This window comes from Salvelinus alpinus, chromosome 2, assembly GCF_045679555.1.
Source record: "Salvelinus alpinus chromosome 2, SLU_Salpinus.1, whole genome shotgun sequence".
NCBI classification, from domain to species: Eukaryota; Metazoa; Chordata; class Actinopteri; order Salmoniformes; family Salmonidae; genus Salvelinus; species Salvelinus alpinus.
Genome location: NC_092087.1, coordinates 76309301 through 76336201, shown reverse-complemented (window position 1 = coordinate 76336201; position 26901 = coordinate 76309301). Strand labels below are relative to the sequence as shown.

The 26901-nt window shown below is 41.8% G+C and overlaps 1 protein-coding gene across 2 annotated transcripts in view; it reads right to left on the bottom strand.

Annotated features, from left to right (window-relative positions):
- Positions 1-26901, bottom strand: part of LOC139567768 (metal transporter CNNM2-like) — a 185463-nt gene that overhangs the window by 18208 nt on the left and 140354 nt on the right. For both annotated transcript variants that reach the window (XM_071389254.1, XM_071389253.1), the window contains exon 2: positions 155-298. In XM_071389254.1, the coding sequence (XP_071245355.1) occupies positions 155-298 (144 nt within the window). The remainder of the gene's footprint in view (positions 1-154; positions 299-26901) is intronic.

Genomic DNA, 26901 nt, shown 5'->3' with positions numbered 1-26901 from the left:
GCCTGGAAGCTAAACCTTTGCGGTAGCACGTTACATTACAGCAGATAATAAAGTGGTACTAGTCTGGTAACAGGTTCAAGTTACTCAAAATGAAAACATTGATACCACTTAATTTCAGTAAAATGTGCGTGAAGTAAATAGTTTGGGCACCTACTGTACAAGTCTGTCTCGTCCAGGATCTCTGACTTGATGATTTCCTCGATGATGTCCTCCAGGGTGACGATGCCCAGGACCTCGTAGAAGGGGTCACCCTCACCCTCGTTGTTCACCCTCTGAACTATGGCCAGGTGGGATTTACCTAACACACACACACACACACACACACAGAAGGAGAGACAGAAAGACAAAGATAGAGAGAGATAGAGCGATAGAACACACATTTAAGAGGTTGTAAAGTTGGGGTCATAGTGATAAAGTGCAGCAAGAGCCTCTGTCTCCAATGCTATAAAGGTCAACTTATGAACACTGTGGTCTTTTTCAACACTCAGTGGATAGAGGTCAAGTACTCTCTGTTCATGCAATATATTTTTATACATTGTTAAACAGTTTATAACACCAATAAAGCATCTCAGAGGTGTGTAGTATATGGCCAGTATTCCGCGTACTGTATCCATGTACTCTGTGTTCCGTCGTGCAAAAGAACAGCCCTTGGCCGTGGTATTTTGGCCACATAACACACCTCCACAGGCCTTATTGCTTAATGATATATCGCATAAAGTAATAAAGCACACATCAATACAGTATTTCACATCTGGGATATTTCATCAGGGCATATACAGTGCATTCGGAAAGTATTCAGACCCCTTCATTTTCCCACATTTTGTTAGTTACAGCCTTATTATAAAATTGATTAAATATTTTTTCCCCCTCATCAATGTACACCCAATACCCCATAACGACAAAGCGAAAACAGGTTTTTAGACATTTTTGTAAAAAAAATTAAATAACAAAAATAACTAATTTATCTAATTTATTCAGACCCTATGCTATGAGACTCAAAATTGAGCTCAGGTGTATCCTGTTTCCATTGATCATCCTTTAAATGTTTCTACAACTTGATTGGAGTCCACCTATGGTCAATTCAATTGATTGGACAAGATTTGGAAAGGCACACACCTGTTTACATAAGGTCCCACAGTTGACAGTGCATGTCAGAGCAAAAACCAAGCCATGAGGTCGAAGGAAATGTCCATACAGCTCAGAGACAGGATTGTGTCGAGGCACAGATCTGAGGAAGGGTACCAAAAATGTCCTGCAGCATTTTTGTATTTTATTTTTTATTTTACCATATAATACGCATGAACATACTGGGGATATGCTTTGAGGTTTGCAACTTAATAAAAGCTTGCAGAAAGTAACAGTGAGTAAGTTAGTAACACTAGTAATACAGTAGTAACAGTAACATAGTAACACTAGTAATACAGTAGTAACAGTAACATAGTAACACTAGTAATACAGTAGTAACAGTGAGATGGTAACACGAGTAATACAGTAGTAACAGTAACACAGTAACACTCGTAATACAGTAGTACCAGTAACATAGTAACACTAGTAATACAGTAGTAACAGTAACATAGTAACACTAGTAATACAGTAGTAACAGTAACATAGTAACCCTAGTAATACAGTAGTAACAGTAACATAGTAACACTAGTAATACAGTAGGAACAGTGAGATGGTAACACTAGTAATACAGTAGTAACAGTAACATAGTAACACTAGTAATACAGTAGTAACAGTGAGATGGTAACAAGAGTAATACAGTAGTAACAGTAACATAGTAACACCAGTAATACAGTAGTAACAGTGAGATGGTAACAATAGTAATACAGTAATACCAGTAACATAGTAACACTAGTAATACAGTAGTAACAGTAACATAGTAACACTAGTAATACAGTAGTAACAGTAACATAGTAACACTGGTAATACAGTAGTACCAGTAACATAGTAACACTAGTAATACAGTAGTAACAGTAACATAGTAACACTAGTAATACAGTAGTAACAGTAACATAGTAACACTGGTAATACAGTAGTAACAGTAACATAGTAACACTAGTAATACAGTAGTAACAGTAACATAGTAACACTAGTAATACAGTAGTAACAGTAACATAGTAACACTAGTAAAACAGTAGTAACAGTGAGATGGTAACACTAGTAATACAGTAGTAACAATGAGATGGTAACACCAGTAATACAGTAGTACCAGTAACATAGTAATACTAGTAATACAGTAGTAACAGTGACATAGTCACACTAGTAATACAGTAGTAACAGTGAGATGGTAATACTAGTAATACAGTAGTGACAGTGAAATAGTCACACTAGTAATACAGTAGTAACAGTAACATAGTAACACTAGTAATACAGTAGTAACAGTGACATAGTCACACTAGTAATATAGTAGTAACAGTGAGATGGTAATACTAGTAATACAGTAGTACCAGTAACATAGTAACACTAGTAATACAGTAGTAACAGTAACATAGTAACACTAGTAATACAGTAGTAACAGTGACATAGTCACACTAGTAATATAGTAGTAACAGTGAGATGGTAATACTAGTAATACAGTAGTACCAGTAACATAGTAACACTAGTAATACAGTAGTAACAGTAACATAGTAACACTTGTAATACAGTAGTAACAGTGACATAGTCACACTAGTAATATAGTAGTAACAGTAACATAGTAACACTAGTAATACAGTAGTAACAGTAACATAGTAACACTAGTAATACAGTAGTAACAGTAACATAGTAACACTAGTAATACAGTAGTAACAGTGAGATGGTAACACTAGTAATACAGTAGTAACAGTAACATAGTAACACTAGTAATACAGTAGTAACAGTGAGATGGTAATACTAGTAATACAGTAGTACCAGTAACATAGTAACACTAGTAATACAGTAGTACCAGTGAGATGGTAATACTAGTAATGCAGTAGTAACAGTAACATAGTAACACTAGTAATACAGTAGTAACAGTAGCATAGTAACACTAGTAATACAGTAGTAACAGTAACATAGTAACACTAGTAATACAGTAGTAACAGTAGCATAGTAACACTAGTAATACAGCAGTAACAGTGAGATGGTAACACTAGTAATACAGTAGTAACAGTAACATAGTAACACTAGTAATACAGTAGTACCAGTGAGATGGTAACACTAGTAATACAGTAGTAACAGTAACATAGTAACACTAGTAATACAGTAGTAACAGTGAGATGGTAACACTAGTAATACAGTAGTAACAGTAACATAGTAACACTAGTAATACAGTAGTACCAGTAACATAGTAACATAGTAACACTAGTAATATAGTAGTAACAGTGAGATGGTAATACTAGTAATACAGTAGTAACAGTAACATAGTAACACTAGTAATACAGTAGTAACAGTAACATAGTAACACTAGTAATACATTAGTAACAGTAACATAGTAACACTAGTAATACAGTAGTAACAGTGACATAGTAACACTAGTAATACAGTAGTAACAATGAGATGGTAACACTAGTAATACATTAGTAACAGTGAGATGGTAACACTAGTAATACAGTAGTAACAGTAACATAGTACCGCTAGTAATACATTAGTAACAGTAACATAGTAACCCTAGTAATACAGTAGTAACAGTAACATAGTAACACTAGTAATACAGTAGTACCAGTAACATAGTAACACTAGTAATACAGTAGTACCAGTAACATAGTAACACTAGTAATACAGTAGTAACAGTAACATAGTAACACTAGTAATACAGTAGTAACAGTGAGATGGTAACACTAGTAATACAGTAGTAACAGTAACATAGTAACACTAGTAATACAGTAGTAACAGTGAGATGGTAATACTAGTAATACAGTAGTAACAGTAACATAGTAACCCTAGTAATACAGTAGTAACAGTGAGATGGTAACACTAGTAATACAGTAGTAACAGTAACATAGTAACACTAGTAATACAGTAGTAACAGTAACATAGTAACACTAGTAATACAGTATTAACAGTAACATAGTAACACTAGTAATACAGTAGTAACAGTAACATAGTAACACTAGTAATACAGTAGTAACAGTAACATAGTAACACTAGTAATACAGTAGTAACAGTAACATAGTAACACTAGTAATACAGTATTAACAGTAACATAGTAACACTAGTAATACAGTAGTAACAGTGAGATGGTAATACTAGTAATACAGTAGTAACAGTAACATAGTAACACTAGTAATACAGTAGTAACAGTAACATAGTAACACTAGTAATACAGTAGTAACAGTGACATAGTAACACTAGTAATACAGTAGTAACAGTAGCCTACTGTGATGCTGTACCATGACATGATATCAGTCTCTTGGCCCATAACGTGACTGTATTGATCTGTATCAATCAGTATAAAATAAGAAACAATGTTCTACTGTCTGGCACACAGCAATGACAATCATTCCATTGGTCATCTGATGGAAAGAAACCTTAACCCACATCTGCTTTCCCAGGACCCTCTACTACACAGCCACTGTCTGCAAAAACCCCTCCATGCAAAATACTGTCAACCAAAACGCTAAACAAATTCTTTGCCTTTTCTCAGCGAATGATCATTTAAAAGGAATTTTCCAGAGGAGGCCTGGCCCGGGCTAATATTAGCCCAGAAAATGAAGTTTCCGTTCCCGCCCTCCCGGGCGATATTCTCACTGACTGAAGCCACTACTGTGTGATCAGATTGTCTTGGAGCTTGTGGGGTCGTTTAGATGCAGATAGGGCATAGTTTAAATACTAAGGACTCTCTCTCTCTCTCTCTTTCTCTCACTCTGGTCCCTCAATGGGGTAAATGGATCCAGTCATTCAGCAACAATCCCTCTACACTGTGTTACTCTGAGCACCTGAGGTGTTTGGAAAACAGAAGAACAGTTCCATGGGAAAGGATAAGCACTCCATACACACAGGTGTTGCAGGTGGAGTAGAAACCAACCCTGGAATGTGTGTTATCATAGCCCTTTCCTGCAGTCAAATTACCTACTAACCTCATTGTGGAATGTTATTCATATTTTTCTTCATTATAAATATAAAAAAAGCAGAAAATATGGTGTTTCTATGTCAAACAGTTTTGTTATATACTGAAAAAAAAGATAAATGGAACATGTAAAGTGTTGGTCCCATGTTTCATAAAAGATTGCAGAAAATTTCCATACGCACAAAAAACGGATCTCTTTCAAATCTTGTGCACAAATTTGTTTCCATCCCTGTTAGTGAGCATTTCTCCTTTAACAAGATAATCCATCCACCTGACAGGTGTGGAATATCAAGAACCTGATTAAACAGCATGATCATTACACAGGTGCACCTTGTGCTGGGGAAAATAAAAGGCCACTCTAAAATGTGCAGATTTGCCACACAACGCCATGCCACAGATTCCTCAAGTTTTGAGGGTGCATGCAATTGGCATGCTGACTGCAGGAATGTCCACCAAAGCTGTTGCCAGAGAATTTAATGTTAATTTCTCTACCATAAGCCGCCTCCAACGTCGTAAGTCTAACCAGCTCATAACCGCAGACCACGTGTAACCACGCTAGGCCAGGACCTCAACATCCGGCTTCTTCACCTGCGGGATCATCTGATAAAAGCCACCCAGACATACCAGCCACCCAGACAGCTGACGAAACTAAGGAGTATTTCTGTCTGTAATAAAGCCCTTTTATGGGGAAAAACTCATTCTGATTGGCTGGTCCTGGCTCCCAAGTGGGTGGGCCTATGCCCTCCTAGGCCCACCCACACCCCCGAATACAACAGGTGTAGACCTTACAGTGAAATGCTTACTTAAAGCATATCCCCAGTATGTTCATGCGTATTATATGGTAAAATAAAAAATCACTAACCAATAGTGCGGGGAAGTGTGTGTGTGTGTGTGTGTGTGTGTGTGTGTGTGTGTGTGTGTGTGTGTGTGTGTGTGTGTGTGTGTGTGTGTGTGTGTGTGTGTGTGTGTGTGTGTGTGTGTGTGTGTGTGTGTGTGTGTAAGTAAAGAAATAAAACAACAGTAAAAATAAATTTGACAATAAGAGTAGCAAGGCTATATACAGACACCGGTTAGTCAGGCTTATTGAGGTAGTATGTACATGTAGATATGGTTAAAGTGACTTTGCATATGTGATGAACAGAGAGTAGCAGTAGCGTAAAAAGAGGAGTTGGCGGGTGGTGGGACACAATGCAGAAAGCCCGGTTAGCCAATGTGCGGGAGCACTGGTTGGTCGGGCCAATTGAGGTAGTATGTACATGAATGTATAGTTAAAGTGACTATGCATATATGATAAACAGAGAGTAGCAGCAGCGTAAAAGAGGGGTTTGGGGGGGGGGGGGCACACAATGCAAATAGTCCGGGTAACCATTTGGTTACCTGTGGGGGGTACTGTTGAGAACTGTTGAGAAGCCTTTTTGTCCTAGACTTGGCACTCCGGTACCGCTTGCCATGCGGTAGTAGAGAGAACAGTCTATGACTGGGGTGGCTGGGGTCTTTGACAATTTTTAGGGCCTTCCTCTGACACCGCCTGGTGTAGAGGTCCTGGATGGCAGGCAGCTTTGCCCCAGTGATGTACTGGGCCGTACGCACTACCCTCTGAAGTGCCTTGTGGTCGGAGGCCGAGCAATTGCCGTACCAGGCAGTGATGCAACCGGTCAGGATGCTCTTGATGTTGCAGCTGTAGAACCTTTTGAGGATCTCAGGACCCATGCCAAATCTTTTTAGTTTCCTGAGGGGGGAATAGGCTTTGTCGTGCCCTCTTCACGACTGTCTTGGTGTGTTTGGACCATTCTAGTTTGTTGGTGATGTGGACACCAAGGAACTTGAAGCTCTCAACCTGCTCCACTCAATGAGAATGGGGGCGTGGTTGGTGCTCCTTTTCCTGTAGTCCACAATCATCTCCTTAGTCTTTGTTACGTTGAGGGATAGGTTGTCATTCTGGCACCACCCGGCCAGGTCTCTAACCTCCTCCCTATAGGCTGTCTTGTCGTTGTCGGTGATCAGGCCTACCACTGTTGTGTCGTCTGCAAACTTAATGATGGTGTTGGAGTCATGCCTGGCCATGCAGTCGTGGGTGAACAGGGAGTACAGGAGGGGACTGAGCACGCACCCCTGGGGAGCTCCAATGTTGAGGATCAGCGTGGCAGATGTGTTGCCACCTACCCTCACCACCTGGAGGCGGCCCATCAGGAAGTCCAGGATCCAGTTGCAAAGGGAGGTGTTTAGTCCCAGGTTCCTTAGCTTAGTGATGAGCTTTGAGGGTACTATGGTGTTGAACGCTGAGCTGTAGTCAATGAATATCATTCTCACATAGGTGTTCCTTTTGTCCAGGTGGGAAATGGCTGTGTGGAGTGCAATAGAGATTGCATAATCTGTGGATCTGTTTGGGCGGTATGCAAATTGGAGTGGGTCTAGGGTTTCTGGGATAATGGTGTTGATGTGAGCCATTACCAGCCTTTCAAAGCACTTCATGGCTACGGACGTGAGTGCTACGAGTCTGTAGTCATTTAGGGCCTAATGAATTTATTTCAGTTGACTGATTTACTTATATAAACTGTAACTCAGAAAAATCGTTGAATGTTGCGTTTATATTTTTGTTCAGTATATTTCAGTCTTCTGTGATGTGTATAAAGTGTAATATTGGGATGCAAACACAAAATGTAATACATTTCAATTCTATATCTGACATGGTACAGGTGTCTTCTTTTTTTTAAGCCCATAACCATGTGTGTGAGGTGTCTACTTTTGTCTCAAAGTTGATTTGTTTAAGACTACCCAGAAACACTCTGTGTGACCCTGATTTAGCCCACTGCAGTAATTAACCATGCCTTCCCAACACAACACACCAATATAACCCCTGTAAACCAGATTGATCTAGTTAGGCCAGGTGTAAGGCGACAACAGCACTCAAGTAAGCCACACACACAGCACATAGGGACAGAGACAGAAAGACACACACACACAGCACAGAGAGGGATAGAGACAGAGACACATACACACAGCACAGAGAGGGACAGAGACAGAGAGACGCACACACAGCACGGTGAGGGATAGTGACAGAAACAGAAAGAGACACACACACACAGCACATAGGGACAGAGACAGAAAGACACACACACACAGCACAGAGAGGGATAGAGACAGAGACACATACACACAGCACAGAGAGGGACAGAGACAGAGAGACGCACACACAGCACAGAGAGGGATAGAGACAGAGACACACACACACAGCACAGAGAGGGACAGAGACAGAGACACATACACACAGCACAGAGAGGGATAGAGACAGAGACACATACACACAGCACAGAGAGGGACAGAGACAGAGAGACGCACACACAGCACGGTGAGGGATAGTGACAGAAACAGAAAGAGACACACACACACAGCACAGAGAGGGATAGTGACAGAGACAGAGAGAGAGACACACACAACACAGAAAGAGACAGAGAGACACACACAGTACAGAGAGGGACAGAGACAGAGACAGAGAGATAAGCACGCACACATACCTATACACCACAGGATGTTGGTGGCACCTTAATTGGAGAGAACGGGCTTGTGGTAATGACTGGGGCGGAGTCAGTGGAATGGTATCAAATACTGTACATCAAACACATGGTTTCCAGGTGTTTGATGCCGTTCCATTCTGCGCCGTTCCAGCCATTATTATGAGCCGGCCTCCCCTCACCAGCCTCCTGTGGTATACACATACCCTCCAAATGTATTTGGACAATGAAGCTACAATTTAAAATTGTATATCTGTGCATTTGCATTTTGGGATTTGAGATCAAATGTTTCATATGAGGCGACAGTATAGAACGTCCCCTTTTATTTGAGGGTGTGTTCATCCAGTGCGTTCAGAAAGTATTCCCACTCCTTATTCCACATGTTGTTGTGTTACAGCCTGAATTCAACATGGGTTCAATAGCTCTTTTTTTGTCACCCATCTACACACATTACCCCCATTATGACAAAGTGAAAACATGTTTCTAGAAATCTTTGCATTTTATCGAAAATTAAATACAGAAATATCTCATTGACATAAGTATTCACACATGTTAGCAGCATCGCCGTTGGCAGCCATTACAGCTGTGAATCTTTCTGAGTAAGTCTCTAAGAGTTTTCCACACCTGGATTGTGCAACATTTGCCCATTATTCTTTTCAAATTTCTTCAAGCTCTGTCAAATTGTTGTTGATCATTGCTAGACAACCATTTTTAAGTCTTGCCTTAGATTTTCAAGCGGATTTAAGTCAAAACTGTAACTCGGCCACTGTTGATAAGCAACTCCAGTGTAGCCTTGTGTTTTAGGTTATTGTCCTGCTGAAAGGTGAATTCATCTTCCAGTGTCTGATGGAAAGTAGCCTGAACCAGGTTTTCCTTTGTGATTTTGCCTGTGCTTAGCTCCATTCAGTAGATTTTTTATCCTTAAAAACTCCCCAGTGCTTAATGATTACAAGCATACCCATAACATGATGCAGCCACCACAATGCTTGTAAATATGGAGAGTGGTACTCAATAATGTGTTGTATTGGATTTGCCCCAGACATAACACTTTGTATTTAGGACAAAAAGTGAATTGCTTTGCCACATTTTTTAGCATTACTTTACTTTAGTGCCTTGATGCAAACAGGATGCATGTTTTGGAATATTTGTTTATTCTTCCTTCTTTTCACTCTGTCAATTAGCTTAGTATTGTGGAGTAACTACAATGTTGTTGATCCAACCTCAGTTTTCCCCTATCACAGCCATTAAACTCTGTAACTGTTTTAAAGTCACCATTGGCCTCATTGGTAGAGGCCAATGGCCGGTAAAGGCCCGTGACTTACCTTCTGCTTCTTCTTCTCAGAGGTCAATGGTGCATGAAGATCACCAAAGGGTTGAATCCTCAGGGGATTTTTCACGGATCAAATCGTGTAGTTGAGAGTCATAACTCTTTCGTAACTCATTAACAGTCCTCCTCCACATCACAATTAAGTCGGTAATACTGGTCTATAACGCACACATGAAGTGTCCACGTATGAATTCATAAATAGACACCAGCTTAATGTGGCGAAGGACTGTTAATGAGTTACGGAAGAGTTATGACCCTCAACTACATGATTTGATGCATACAATTTACCCTGAGGATTCAACTCCATGGTGATCTTCAAGCACCATTGACCTCAGTGAGAAGAAGAAGCAGAAGGTAAGTCATGGGCCTTTACCGGGCAGGGGGGGGGGGGGGGGGGGGGGGGGTGAGGCTGGTGCAGGCTATATATCAGCATAATTTTCCAAATGTAGTTTGGACTTTTAGCATATTCACTAACAGTGGTATGGCAGAAGCTTTTGAGAACAGTCATAATGATGACACTACGCTGTCATTGTAATGATGCATCTATTAAGATACCTAAATATGAGCTCTTGCATAGAGATATGAATGCGGTAGATAGATATGCTATGGTTATACTTCAATATTTTTCATTAACGCGGTTGGGACCTGTTATAACACGTTCATGAATGCTTATAGATGTGTAATAATAGTCAAAGTAAATTGTTACCAAATACTATAGTCTTTGAGAACTAACATTCACCAGGAATGAAAGCTAGACAGTCAGGAAGAATAAAAAATTCCCAAAACAATGAATTTAGCAGTATAGATTTTGTTATTATGTTTAAGTAAAAGACCACAGCTTAAGCCATGCCAGAATGCATAGAATTGCAGGAAATTTGCTTTAAAAAGCAAACGCTTCTCTACACCGACAAGATGGGGGCCACAAAAAATGTATCTGAAATTTAGCCGTGCCGTTGGGCTGACCGCACCCCCTGCCACGCCCCCTGCCATGCCCACCACCTAAGCCTATTTTTATCCAGAAAAAACCCTGCATGCAAACCTCTCACTATTACCAATAACAGGGGAGATTAGCATTTTGGAGGGGATAATCCATCTCACTCATCATTACTCACGGTTCATTCATGATTATCCGTAATCATGTTCAGAAACACCTTATTTTCTTACTAACAATAAAAGTGACTCCAAAATGACAGAATACATTAGTCATAATTTAGTTCCTATTGGGCAAAATATAATCTGAAATACAACCAAAACAAGCTTCAAATGCATCCAACAAATGTGTGGAGTCACAAGCTTGATGTAGTCATTGAGTGCTAGGAATATGGGACCAAATACTACACTTTTGACTACTTTAATACACTGTAAGTGAATTTGTCACAATATTTATGACTTCTTCAAATGGGGGGACTAGATACATAAAGTGCTTTCATTTCTAAATGTTAAAACAGATATGTATGAAAATACCCTCAATTAAAAGGTGACATTCAGTATAGAGTAGAGAGCCAAATAGAAAAAAACTGCTTCACTGTCCAAATATATATGGAGGGGAGTGTATATGACCATGCATGTTCACACACACACACACACACACACACACACACACACACACACACACACACACACACACACACACACACACACACACACACACACACACACACACACACACACACACACACACACACACACACACACACACACACCTTCATATCCCTTTATCCTTTTACTGCAGTGGACTAAATCGGGGTCACACAGAGTGTTTCTTGGTAGTCTTAAACAAATCTACTTTGAAACAAAAGTATACACCTCACACACATGGTTATGGGGTTAAAAACAGAAGACACCTGTACCATGTCAGACATACAGTTGAAGTGTATTACATTTTGAGTTTTCATCCCAATATTACACTTTATGTACATCACAGAAGACTGATATATAACAACACTGTTTGACATAGAAACACCAGATTTTCAGAGTTTTTGTTTTGTAATGTTTATTAATGATTATATTATGAAGAATATGAATAGCGTTCCACCCATGAGGTCACTAGTCATTTGACTGCAGGAAAGGGCTACGTTCCTAAGTGGCAAGGGTGAAAAGGTTGTTGTCACCTCGTCTTGCCAACCGCTATGGCCATTGTGCTATACAGCACAAACAGATCTGGGACCAGGTTAGCTTAGTTAGGGTCAAGCTTTATAATGACCAACTCCATAAGTCCTATGACTTAAACAAAGACCCTACAAGCCACCACCAGTAAATATATGGAGGGGAGTGTATATGCATGGTCATATACTCTCCCCTCCATATGTATTTGGACAGTATTTTTATTTTTAAATAACAGTAACAAATAATTAAAGAGCAGCAGTAAAATAACAATAGCGAGGCTATATACAGGGGGTACCAGTACTAAGTCAATGTGTGGAGGCACTGGTTAGTCGAGATAATCGAGGTAATATGTACATGTAGGTAGAGTTAAAGTGACTATGCATGGATAATAAACAGAGAGTAGCACAGCATAAAAGAGGGGGGAGTAAAGGTGGTCTATAGTTTTTTTCCCTCTGGTTGCACATTTAACATGCTGGTAGAAATGAGGTAAAACGGATTTAAGTTTCCCTGCATTAAAGTCCCCGGCCACTAGGAGCACCGGCCTCTGGATGAGCGGTTTGCTTATGGCCGTATACAGCTCATTGAGTGCGGTCTTAGTGCCAGCATCGGTTTGTGGTGGTAAATAGACAGCTACGAAGAATATAGATAAACACTCTCTTGGTAAATAGGGTGGTCTACAGTTTATCATGAGATACTCTACCTCAGGCGAGCAAAACCTTGAGACTTCCTTAGATTTCGTGCACCAGCTGTTGTTTACAAATATACATAGACCGCCACCCCTTGTCTTAACAGAGGCCGCTGTTCGATCCTGCCGAAACAGTGTAAAACCCGCCAGCTGTATGTTATTCATGTCGCCGTTCAGCCACGACTCGGTAAAACATAAGATGCTACAGTTTTTAATGTCCCGTTGGTACAATATACGTGCTCGTAGTTCATCTATTTTATTATCCAGTGATTGTACGTTGGCTAATAGGATTGATGGTAAAGGCAGATTACCCACTCGCCGTCGGATCTTTACAAGGCACCCAGACCTACGTCCCCGATATCTCCGCCTCTTTCTCCTGCGAATGACGGGGATGAGGGCCTTGTCGGGTGTCTGGAGTAAATCCTTTGCGTTCGACTCGTTAAAGAAAAAAAAGTATTCTTCCAGTATGAGGTGAGTTATCGCTGTCCTGATATCTAGAAGCTCTTTCCGTAATAAGAGACAGTGGCAGAAACATTATGTACAAAATAAGTTACAAATAGCGCGAAGAAACACACACAATAGCACAACTGGTTAGGGGAACGGTAAAACGGCAGCCATCTCCTCCGGCTCCATTAGGTACCGATGAAATATATTAGAGAAAAACATGTTTATGCTGTTGTCTGTGTTTATACCAGGTTTAAGCTAGTTCGATTGGGTGTAAGGGTAGAAAGAGACACATATTTCCCCACTAGGATGAAGAGGAAATCCTATTTGATATTTCCCTTGAGGATGTCTCCACACTTTTCATGAAAATCATTTGAAGTAAAGAGGACATTCAGCAAGAAGCTCTTATCAACTTCCAATGTCCTTCAAGCGTTTACTTTACTGTACTTTAATACTTCAGTAAATTAGACAATAAATGCTAGTGTTGTTCCAATGTAACCAAAAACCTTACGTGATAAAGCAGGTTATGACAGTGTATCCACCTAATTGTCAAAAGTTTCTATGAGCACAGCCAAACAAAGGAAGTGATGGACTCCACTTCCGCTTTACTTCCCTACTGCAGCACGCCGGCGGCAAACTTGACAGAGTTAATTATTCGAAGGAGTTCATTTATAGAGCATAAAAGTAAAGGAAACAAGTATAAATGTATTTTCATATTTATGTTTATTTAATTCAAGTTCACTAACGTTAGCTATACCTACTGGTAGTTGTGTTGTGATAATTACGTCAGTTGTGTTGTCAGAGTTAAGGGCCATCCACCAAGCCAATATCTATAGCGATAAACTATAGGCTACATAACTATAAAAATGTGGGTGAGCATCCACACCAGAGGAAATCTTATCGTTCTACGGTCTTACACCTGTCAATCAACTGATCAAAGCATTATACTGCACGCTGTAGGCCTATTAATAAGGTGCTAACACAAAACCATCTTTTCAGGGTGAGTTCATTGTCATAGTGACAACTGCAAATAACACTTCAATGTACACGTAGGCCGAATGAAAAAGAATATAGTAACTCCTATTTAAATGTAGCAATTCAACAACAAACAACATTCAGCCTGCACATATTTTACAGCATGTCATTGCCTCGTTGCTCAAGTGGTTTGCAAGTGATTTCCATTTTTCTAATGGTTGTCAATCCCTTTGCGTCTTCTCTTTCACTCTGCTCATCTCTCCGTCTGTCCAGTGCAACCGTTTAAAATGCATCCGTGCAACAACGTTATCATAATCAGCCCAAAGTGATCACATCAACACACTTTCTCCCCTCAACTCTCCACGAAATGGATTGTCTATGCTGTAGGCCTTTTTTACATTCAGCAATTAGTAAAAGCAAGCAGGCTTCTTTCCCCGAATAGGCTTTTAGGCTTTGTAAAAAAAAAAAAAAGACAAAATATGAATGTCCTATAGTTTTTGTAGCCTATAGCGCAAAGGAACGTTTTAGCTATTTATCAGACGCTCTTATCCAGAGCGACATACAGGAGCAATTAGGTTGAAGCATTTAAGCGACAGATTTTTCACCTAGACGGCTCAGAACTAGCGACCTTTCGGGTTATTGGCCCAACGCTCTTCACCGCTAGGCTACCTGCCGCTCAGCTGGAAGGGTGAGGCTAGTGATGTGTAGCCCAAGTAATTAAGCTAAATATTAGCTAGATATTAGGCCATTCATTAGCTAAATATTAGGGATATAGGCTAAATATTTACTTGTCAGGGTGCAAGAAAAAAGGTTAAGAGATTATGAAATGTCATATCTGTGCGTTCCTCCAGGCTGAGTTCTGTGGTCCAGGGGTACGCAGAGCTTCACTATTGATTTGCCCTAGGCCTACGTTTTCAGACAAGATAATTATCACACAACGAGGAATGTATTATTGTTATGAAGTGAGTACACAGTTATTGTTCTATAGGCTGTAAACTGCAGTGATGTAGGCTAATAACCGCTCAAATGTTCTGTTTTGTTTCATGCCAAAATAACTGCCTACAGCCTAGGCCTGATTATGTAACCATTTGGATCAGTTTGCGTCTATTATCAACAGTTTAGAACAGGGGTGTCAAACTCATTCCATGGAGGGACTAGTGTCTGCTGGTTTATGTTTTTTCTATTCAATTAAGACCTAGACAACCAGGCGAGGGGAGTTCCTGACTACTCAGTGACCTTACTTCATCAATTAAGACCTAGACAACCAGGTGAGGGGAGTTCCTGACTACTCAGTGACCTTAATTCATCAATTAAGACCTAGACAACCAGGTGAGGGGAGTTCCTGACTACTCAGTGACCTTAATTCATCAATTAAGACCTAGACAACCAGGTGAGGGGAGTTCCTGACTACTCAGTGACCTTAATTCATCAATTAAGACCTAGACAACCAGGTGAGGGGAGTTCCTGACTACTCAGTGACCTTAATTCATCAATTCAGAACTGGAGTGATAGATGTGCAAAAGATGAATGTGCAAGTAGAGATACTGGGGTGCAAAGGAGCAAAAAATAAACAAAAAACAGTATGGGGACGAGGTAGATAGATGGGCTGTCTACAGATGGGCTATGTACAGGTGCAGTGATCTGTGAGCTGCTCTGACAGCTGGTGCTTAAAGTTAGTGAGGGAGATATGGGTCTCCAGCTTCAGTGATTTTTGCAATTCGTTCCAGTCATTGGCAGCAGAGAACTGGAAGGAAAGGTGGCCAAAGGAGAAATTTGCTTTGGGGGTGACCAGTGAAATAAATCTGCTGGAGCGCGTGCTATGGGTGGGTGCTGCTATGGTGACCAGTGAGCTGAGATAAGGCGGGACTTTACCTAGCAAAGACTTATAGATGACCTGGAGCCAGTGGGTTTGGGGACAAAAGCATACAGGTCGCAGTCGTGGTAGTATATGGGGCTTTGGTGACAAAACAGATGGCACTGTGATAGACTGAATCCAATTAGATGAGTATGGTGTTGGTGTTGGAGGCTATTTTGTAAATGACATCGCCAAAGTCAAGGATCGTCAGGATAGTCAGTTTTACGAGGGTATGTTTGGCAGCATGAGTGAAGGATGCTTTGTAGCGAAATAGGAAGCCGATTCTAGATTTAATTTTGGATTGGAGATGCTTAATGTGAGACTGGAAGGAGAGTTTACAGTCTAACCAGACACCTAGGTATTTGTAGTTGTCCACATATTCTAAGTCAGAACCGTCCAGAGTAGTGCTGCTGTACGGGCGGGCAGGTGCGGGCAGTGATCGGTTGAAGCATTTAGTTTTACTTGCATTTAAGAGCAGTTGGAGGCCACGGAAGGAGAGATGTATGGCATTGAAGCTCGTCTGGAGGTTAGTTAACATAGTGTCCAAAGAAGGGCCAGAAGTATACAGAATGGTGTCGTCTGCGTAGAGGTGGATCAGAGAATCACCAGCAGCAAGAGTGACATCATTGATGTATACAGAGAAAAGAGTCGGCCCGAGAATTGAACCCTGTGGCAACCCAATAGAGGCTGACAGAGGTCCGGACAACCGGCCCTCCGATTTGACACACTGAACTCTGTCTGAGAAGTAGTTGGTGAACCAGGTGAGGCAGTAATTTGAGAAACCAAGGCTGTTGAGTCTGCCGATAAGAATGTGGTGATTGACAGAGTCGAAAGCCTTGGCCAGGTCGATGAATATAGCTGCACATTATTGTCTCTTATCGATGGCGATTATGATATCGTTTAGGACCTTGAGCGTGGCTGAGGTGCACCCATGACCAGCTCGGAAACCAGATTGCATAGCGGAGAAGGTACGGTGGGATTTAAAATGGTCGGTGATCTGTTTGTTAACTTGGCTTTCGATGACCTTAGAAAGGCAGGGTTGGATAGATATAGGTCTGTAGCAGTTTGGGTCTAGAGTGTCTCCCCCTTTGAAGAGGGGGATGACCGCAGCTGCTTTCCAATCTTTGGGGATCTCAGAAGATACGAAAGAGAGGTTGAATAGGCTAGTAATAGGGTTTGCAACAATTTCGGCAGATAATTTTAGAAAGACAGGGTCCAGATTGTCTAGCCCTGCTGATTTGTAGGGGTCCAGATTTTGCAGCTCTTTCAGAACATCAGCTATCTGGATTTGGGTGAAGGAGAAATGGGGGAGGCTTGGGAAAGTTGCTGTGGGGGGTGCAGGGCTGTTGACCGGGGTAGGGGTAGCCAGATGGAAAGCATGGCCAGCCATAGAAAAATGCTTATTAAAATTCTCAATTATTTTGGAGTTATCGGTGGTGACAGTGTTTCATAGCCTCAGTGCAGTGGGCAGCTGGGAGGAGGTGCTCTTATTCTCAGTGGACTTTACAGTGTCCCAAAACTTTTTGGAATATGTGCTGCAGGATACAAAACGCTGTTTGAAAAAGCTAGCCTTTGCTTTCCTAACTGCCTGTGTATATTGGTTCCTAACTTCCCTGAAAAGTTGCATATCGCGGGGGCTATTTGATGCTAATGCCGTAAGCCACAGGATGTTTTTGTGCTGGTCAAGTGCAGTCAGGTCTGGAGTGAACCACGGGCTATATCTGTTCCTGGCTCAATTTTTTTTGAATGGGTCATGCTTATTTAAGATTGTGAGGAAAGCACTTTTAAAGAATAACCAGGCATCTTCTACTGATGGAATGAGATCAATATCCTTCCAGGATACCCGGGCCAGGTCGATTAGAAAGGCCTGCTCTCTGAAGTGTTTTAGGGAGTGTTTGACAATGATGAGGGGTGGTCGTTTGACCGCAGACCCATTACGGATGCAAGCAATGAGGCAGTGATCGCTGAGAACCTGGTTGAAGACAGCAGAGGTGTATTTGGAGGGCAGGTTGGTTAGGATGATATCTATGAGGGTACCTGTGTTTACGGATTTGGGGTTGTACCTGGTAGGTTCATTGATAATTCGTGTGAGATTGAGGGCATCAAGCTTAGATTGTAGGATGGCCGGGGTGTTAAGCATGTCCCAGTTTAGGTCACCTAACAATCCCTTCCCTTCGGTTACAGAAGTCAACAAATGAGAGGGCCTGGGGAATGGGAGTGGAGCTAGGCACTGCAGGGCCTGGATTAACCTCTACATCACCAGAGGAGCAGAGGAGGAGTAGGATAAGGGTATGGCTAAGGGCTATAAGAACTGGTCGTCTAGTACGTTCGGGACAGAGAGTAAAAGGATCAGGTTTCTGGGCACGGTAGAATAGATTCAATGCATAATGTACAGACAAATGTATGGTAGGATGTGAATACAGTTGAGGTAAACCTAGGCATTGAGTGACGATGAGAGAGGTATTGTCTCTAGAGACATCAATTAAACCAGGAGAAGTCACCGCATGTGTGGGGGGTGGGACAAGAGGGTTAGCTGAGGCATATTGAGCAGGCCTGGAGGCTCTACAGTGAAATAAGACAATAATCCCTAACCAAAACAGCAATGGACAAGGCATATTGACATTAGGGAGAGGCATGCGTAGCCGAGTGATCATAGGGTCCAATGAGTAGCTGGACGGGCTGGAGACACGGCGATTCAGACAGCTAGCGGGCCAGGGCTAGCAGAAGGGCCTTAGAGGGATGTCGCGGTGGAAAAAGTCTGTTGTTGTATTCCTCTCATGCAGTTACTTCGGCAGACCAGTCGTGATGGATCAGCAGGTGTCCGTTTAGTAAAAGGGTCCAGGCCAATTGGCAAAATAGGTATTGTAGCCCAAGGAGTGGCTGATGGTCCTCTTCAGCTAGCCGGGAGATGGGCCTAGCATAGGCTAGCTCCAGGCTAATTGGTGAAAATATAGGCTTCTCCTTTCCAACTCCCCGCCCGTTCTTAATGCTATAGTACGTAGCTCATTTCACATTCAGCAAGCAAGAGCAAGCGTGCATCTCTCCTCCAATAGGCTGTTAGTTAAGAAAATCGAGGCTTGGCGTCTCATGAGCATGTGTTGTAGCCTTTTGTAGCCGGAGTACATGTGTTACATCACCGACAGCTGACTGTAGGCCTCTACGTATAGAGAGTCTTTTGAGAGGTTTGCAGGGATAACATTACAACTAGCACCAACTTCTAGCTGAAATTTGACAGCCTTTTTATTGACCAGCATGGTTGCAAAGTAAGCTGCATTGGGGTCTGTGGCTTTCTCCTGTACCACGTTGATGTTCTCGGACTTTGGCCCTAGCGTGACGCAGAGAACATCCCCATGCGAGTCAGCTGAGGCATTTTCCATTGCCAGGACGTTGTTTCTCTTGCTGGTTCCTGCACTTTTGCAAACAGTAGAGAAGGGATTGTTAAATGATTGTTAAATGCAGGGCATTTTTTCTTTCATGTTTCCCTCCACGGTCTTGTATAATGCTCTGTGAGCGTGTTCCTCTGTGGGGTCTCCTCTCCCTCTCTGTCTCTCTTTCTGCATTACTGCAGCATTGCTGCAGGACCCTACACTTCTATGGCTTAGCTCTCTGTCTAGCAGGGTGGGGCTAAATTCAGTACTGTGGAATTGACTCCCATTCAACTCAATTCAGAACTGTGGAATTGACTCCCATTCAACTCAATTCAGAACTGTGGAATTGACTCCCATTCAACTCATAAGTTAAAATTCTATTGAATTGGCTACACCCCACAGAATTTGAGTTTGAGTGACAGGTAGTATAATTTCAGTGCAATTCAATTCCACTCAGTCATAGAACATTAGAGTTTCATTGAATCTAAATGGTCACACTTCCAGATAAAGAATATATCACTTTTCTCTAGAAACAATGTTCGTAGACTCTTTTAACCTTAGTGCTTAGAATAGACCATTACATTTCCACCAACCATTTCACTTGTTTGGCTCCTTTCTCCCTCTCTCTTAGCAAATTACGGTCCAGTTTATGGGCCAAATGTCCCCTTCCAAAACTCGAAAGAAGCTAACACCTGCGAAGTCATGATTTGTCCAAAAAAACAGTGATGAAAAATCACTACTGCTGCTCGTTATCTCACGCATCCCGTTGTGTCACGACAGATCTACGGTAAGTAAGGACTAGATTCTATCAAATCCACACTAGCCAACACCCGCATAGGGCTTGTTTTGGCCGTGTCGGAGGTGGAACTGCGTTAGAGCAGTCAAATCCACAAGCGGCTCCTTGCATTAGCTTATCGCGGATGCCAAACATTGGATGCAACTAAACCATCCGATTTGTATAATCCGACAAATCCCATGCAGCCGAGTTAGAAGTTCATGCAACCGCGTTATAAATTCAAACGCTCAAATTCCTCCAGAAAGTAGTCTCTCTACTTAAATGTTCTCCCACTGAGCTTTGATAGCACTAGCTAAATTCAGGACAGCAATGTTGTTGAGAGCTGTAGCAACACGTTTACAGTTGTCCATAGCTGTATCTTTCCAAAAATATGCAGTATCAAAGATTATCTATGAACTGACCAGGGAACCCCCGATTCTGTTATTGACAGAAACCTGTGACATGACAGACCAATCAGGACTCATCTCTCGGTATGTCCAGCGCTGCATTATCTCAGCCAATCATGGCTAGCCAGGAAGGATCCTGTCCTTTTTCCTATATAGCTCAGTCTTTTCTCCTTGGCTAAACTAGGCTTGTAATTTAACATTTTTATTCATATTTACAGATCACGGACAAGTTTATTATTAAGGCACGTCAAAGTTCAAATGTTCAAGAAGACATTTAAGTTAGTTTCTACTGTGAAGTAGGAACTAACGGCAAATGCCCAGCTTCCTGAACCCCGTAACAATTGGCAGCCAAGCATCGATCACCACGTCAACGGCATTCAAATAAAACCCTCAATATTTATAGAAAATGTGTATCAAGCTCATCCCCGTCCATCACTTTACCACCATGAAGTTCATCATAACATATTTAATCTATAAACTCCTAATGCTTTTCCATGTCGTAGCGGTAGTACAACGTAGCAGATCATCACATGACTCCAAGTTTACTTTGACATGATGATTTATTATGTCAATATTTCCATTATATCATCAACTTCACAAACACAAAAAGATCCTACAAAAGTCGAACGAACAAATTGTCTGTCGACATTTATGAAATTGTACTGACACTTCATGTTTCCGTCACACCTATCGTGATTTTTATACGGCATGACCTTACTCGCATAAACACTGTGAATGGAAACATGGTTACTGTCCCGCAATAGATGACTACATAGCTTCCACAAAAAACAGCACAGAACGACAGTTATCTAACAGAACGACTAGCGTCTTCCATAAATACGCTGAAGACAAATACAAACTGCTTATTCATAGCTCCTCGGCTGCTATAATTAGTGTGGTGCACTCCGGTTTAGGGGCTAGGAGTTAGGGAAGTAGTGGGGAGGCAGAGTGACCTCTTGACCCTGTGGATTCTACAGATTGGCAGACAGCCTCGGAAAGAGTGTGTGTTTCTGGCAGACCTGGGTTCCAATACTATTTGAAATAAAATCAAGTACTTTAGCTGGGCTTGACTGAGTTTGCCAGTTGAAATGGAACTAATGAAAAAGTCCCATCCAACTGGCACCCCAAGCAGGCTAAAACAAACACAAAGATTTCAAATAGTATTTGAACCCATGTCTGATAAGTGGGGACTGGCTGTCCAGGCCCTCATAGGACACAGCGGTATGTATGTGTTAGAATGTGTGTGTGTGTGTGTGTGTGTGTGGATCTGGCTGGGGCTGTCTGGCTTGGACAGAGTGGGGACGGTCGTACACACGGGACCTCTTCTAGAGCCGGAGGAGGATGAAACTAAAAGCACAAAAGAACTCCCGGGACACACATCACACTGGAGAAAACATTTAAGAGGCATGGCATGCATGCTCAAACACACACACACGCACACACGCACGCACACACACACACACACACACACACACACACACACACACACACACACACACACACACACACACACACACACACACACACACACACACACACACACACACACACACACACACACACACACACACACACACACACAATGAGGGGAGAATGGTCCATGCCGGCAAGAGTAGAAAGACAGACACAAATACACATCTACACATAATGTACACATACTGTACACATCTACACATACTGTACACGTCTACTCATACTGTACACATCTACACATACTGTACACATCTACACATACTGTACACCGTGTACACATCTACACCTACGGTACACAATGTACACATCTACACATGCTGTACACATATGTGCATACTGTACACTGTACACATAATGTACACATATACACATACTGTACACATCCACCCATACTGTACACATCTATATACACTGTACACATATACACATACTGTACACACTGTACACATCGACCCATACTGTACACATCTATATACACTGTACACATCTACACATACTGTACACACTGTTCACATCTACACATACTGTACACCTATGCATGTACTGTACACACTGTACACATCTACACATACTGTACACATCTATATACACTGTACACCTCTACACACACTGTACACACATACACACACTGTACACCTCTACACACACTGTACACCTCTACACACACTGTACACACATACACACACTGTACACCTCTACACACACTGTACACATCTACACACACGGCACACCTCTACACACACTGTACACCTCTACACACACTGTACAACTCTACACACACTGAACACCTCTACACACACTGTACACCTATACACACACACTTTATACCTCTACACACACTGTACACATCTACACATACTGTACACATCTACACACACTGTACACATCTACACACACTGAACACCTCTACACACACTGTACACCTCTACACACACACTTTATACCTCTACACACACTGTACACATCTACACATACTGTACACATCTACACACACTGTACACCTCTACACACACTGTACAACTCTACACACACTGAACACCTCTACACACACTGTACACCTCTACACACACACTTTATACCTCTACACACACTGTACACACATACACACACTGTACACCTCTACACACACTGTACACATCTACACACACGGCACACCTCTACACACACTGTACACCTCTACACACACTGTACAACTCTACACACACTGAACACCTCTACACACACTGTACACCTCTACACACACACTTTATACCTCTACACACACTGTACACATCTACACACACTGTACACCTCTACACACACTGTACAACTCTACACACACTGTACACATCTACACACACACTGTACACATCTACACACACTGTACACATCTACACACACTGTACACATCTACACACACACTGTACACATCTACACACACTGTACACATCTACACACACACTGTACACATCTACACACACTGTACACATCTACACACACACTGTACACATCTACACACACTGTACACATCTACACACACACTGTACACATCTACACACACACTGTACACATCTACACACACTGTACACATCTACACACACACTGTACACATCTACACACACTGTACACATCTACACACACACTGTACACATCTACACACACTGTACACATCTACACACACACTGTACACATCTACACACACACTGTACACATCTACACACACTGTACACATCTACACACACACTGTACACATCTACACACACTGTACACATCTACACACACACTGTACACATCTACACACACACTGTACACATCTACACACACTGTACACATCTACACACACTGTACACATCTACACACACTGTACACATCTACACACACTGTACACATCTACACACACACTGTACACATCTACACACACACTGTACACATCTACACACACTGTACACATCTACACACACACTGTACACATCTACACACACTGTACACATCTACACACACTGTACACATCTACACACACTGTACACATCTACACACACTGTACACATCTACACACACACTGTACACATCTACACACACACTGTACACATCTACACACACTGTACACATCTACACACACACTGTACACATCTACACACACTGTACACATCTACACACACACTGTACACATCTACACACACACTGTACACATCTACACACACTGTACACATCTACACACACTGTACACATCTACACACACTGTACACATCTACACACACTGTACACATCTACACACACTGTACACATCTACACACACACTGTACACATCTACACACACTGTACACATCTACACACACTGTACACATCTACACACACTGTACACATCTACACACACTGTACACATCTACACACACTGTACACATCTACACACACACTGTACACATCTACACACACTGTACACATCTACACACACTGTACACATCTACACATGAACGGAAAAGCAGGAAAAACTATGTATTTTGCCTAACTGTAAACATTCTATTTTAGTCTAGTTGCTGGATGACAATTAAACACAAAAACAAAGTTTTAAATAAAGAGTAGGGATTGTGAAAAATGAAATTCACATGAGCACCACTATGCCTACTCCACACATGCCCTACTACAGTAGCTATGTTGGTCTATTGTACTTCAAACTATGTGTAGGCAGGTTGCTTAGGATTCAAACCTTCTCAAACAGACTCATTCAAACTCTGTGATGTAACACAATCAGATCAAGCCCTAGTATGTGACTCCTGAGAAGCAGCTGACTAGTAGAAACGGGTGTGTTGGAGTAGGGTTAGAACAAAATCCTTCAGGAGGATAGCTCTTCAAAGGGAGGGTTGCCCCCCCTGCAAACTGTCCAAACATTCACAGGTAACATGAACCGTCAACATACTGAGTACTGACCCGAACACAATTCGGCCCATGACCCACGCTCCACAGTAGCTTCCAGGGGTCACCAAGGTGGCTGCCCAGTGACCAAGCCATGGAGCCATGGAGCCACCGCCACAACCCCCAGCCATCACTGTCGTGCCTCCCAGGCTTGTGAGAACCTCTCCCGGGGCCTTCTGAGACTGACTGTGTGCTCTTTTCCACCATTCCCAGGTTTATTTATGGAAGGTGCAGTTTGTCATATTTTTCCATAGCGTAATTTCTACCCTATAAATACATCCCGTAAAGCTGCAGGGCATGTCTATCTGTCCCGGACAACGGTCAGACCTCTCTCTCGCTCTCTCTCCAAATATTTCAGCTATGACAAATATAGTGTAATCTCTGTGGCGATGGGAATCCATTGGATAACCAATGTCTTTATTTGAAATCCAGCCTAGAGAAAAAGACAAGAGTTTCCATGCTAAGCCATCTTGAGTTTTGACCCATTTTTCCATTGACATGGATAGCTAAGACAGTTGACCTCTGGAGATGTAGCTATAAATGGACTATTTTTAGCATATTTTTTGTATCTCACTAAGCAAATAATTAGGCTACAACTTTGTGCGTCTCATAATAGGATATTATTGGTCAGTAGTTTGAGGTACTTCGTGTTATCAGAAGCCTATTGGTTGTTGTGTGGCTTATCAGCCTCTTCTGTGTGCGTTTCACCTTGAAGTTCCCACTGATAGGAGGAATGTAAATATTAGGATTGGCATATGAGGCATTTCTATATTGACGTCATGATAATGAATCTCATTATTGGATTTAAATGCCAAGTACAGTCAAAAACATGATTTTCCTCTGTTTTATATATATTTCCACATGAGGTTGGAATAATACTGTGAAATTTTGAAAATGATGATAATTTAGCATCAGAGCTGTTTAAAAATACCACCTGAAACGTCAACTTCAGAGTTTTGACCTGCATGGTGACATCATCAGGCGGTAAAGTAGTTAGTCGACCAATGGGAAAGAGAGCTCCAAACCTCTCTGCCAACAACAGCTAGACATTTCTCTTTGCTAAGAAACTATTTTTGTGTCTTTTTGACCATTTTAATTGAAAACAATCACAATAAGGTAATTCATTCTTACCCAGAAAAGATTTGATGTTGAGATAAAAATGGCTGCATTGGACCTTTAAAAGCCTTGTTGACAGGAAGCCAATGAGACAGAAAGCTATATGAAGAATGTATGGGTCTTGGGTATGGGTATACTTTGAGCTATATGGATCATTTAATACAGTGAATAGCTTCACGTTGGCAGATGACACTGGTAAGATACAATCATATGTTCCTCTGTCAGACGTTCCTACATAATGTCAACGCAACAGAAAAAAATATATGTGAAAAAACAATGGTATGGGTATTTACAGTACTATTTGGATGGATCATTTAGTGTAAGGAATAGCTTTATTTTGGCAGACATAAAGACACTGTAAAGACAGGCAACTGTCAGCCTCCAGATTGCATGGCTACATTCCAATACCCTTACCACTTAGAATGCATACCCAACCCGGTACTTCCTTCTACGCGGTAGGGGGACATTGGACCACAGCCGTTATCAGTAGGGTTACTCATCAGTACACATTCAACAACAAACTCAAATTGAGCCTATATCACAAAACCACCAGATTCTCTTTTCCCATGTCTCCTACACACTCCTAGTTCATTTGAGAAAATAAGCCTAAACCTTTAAGTTAAAGGATTGGCTGACTTCATCAGGACTGGTAAATTGGCTACTGCTTCCCTAATGACTCAAACACTTCACTGGTAACAGAAACTGAAGGGGACAACACCGCAAAACGCACACACGCACACACGCACACACACGCACACATGCGCACGCACGCACGCTCGCACACTCTCAATCTAAAGCCCACACTATCAACCTAAAGCCCACACTCTCAACCTAAAGCCCACACTCTCAACCTAAAGCCCACACTCTCAACCAAAAGCCCACACTCTCAACCTAAAGCCCACACTCTCAACCTAAAGCCCACACTCTCAACCTAAAGCCC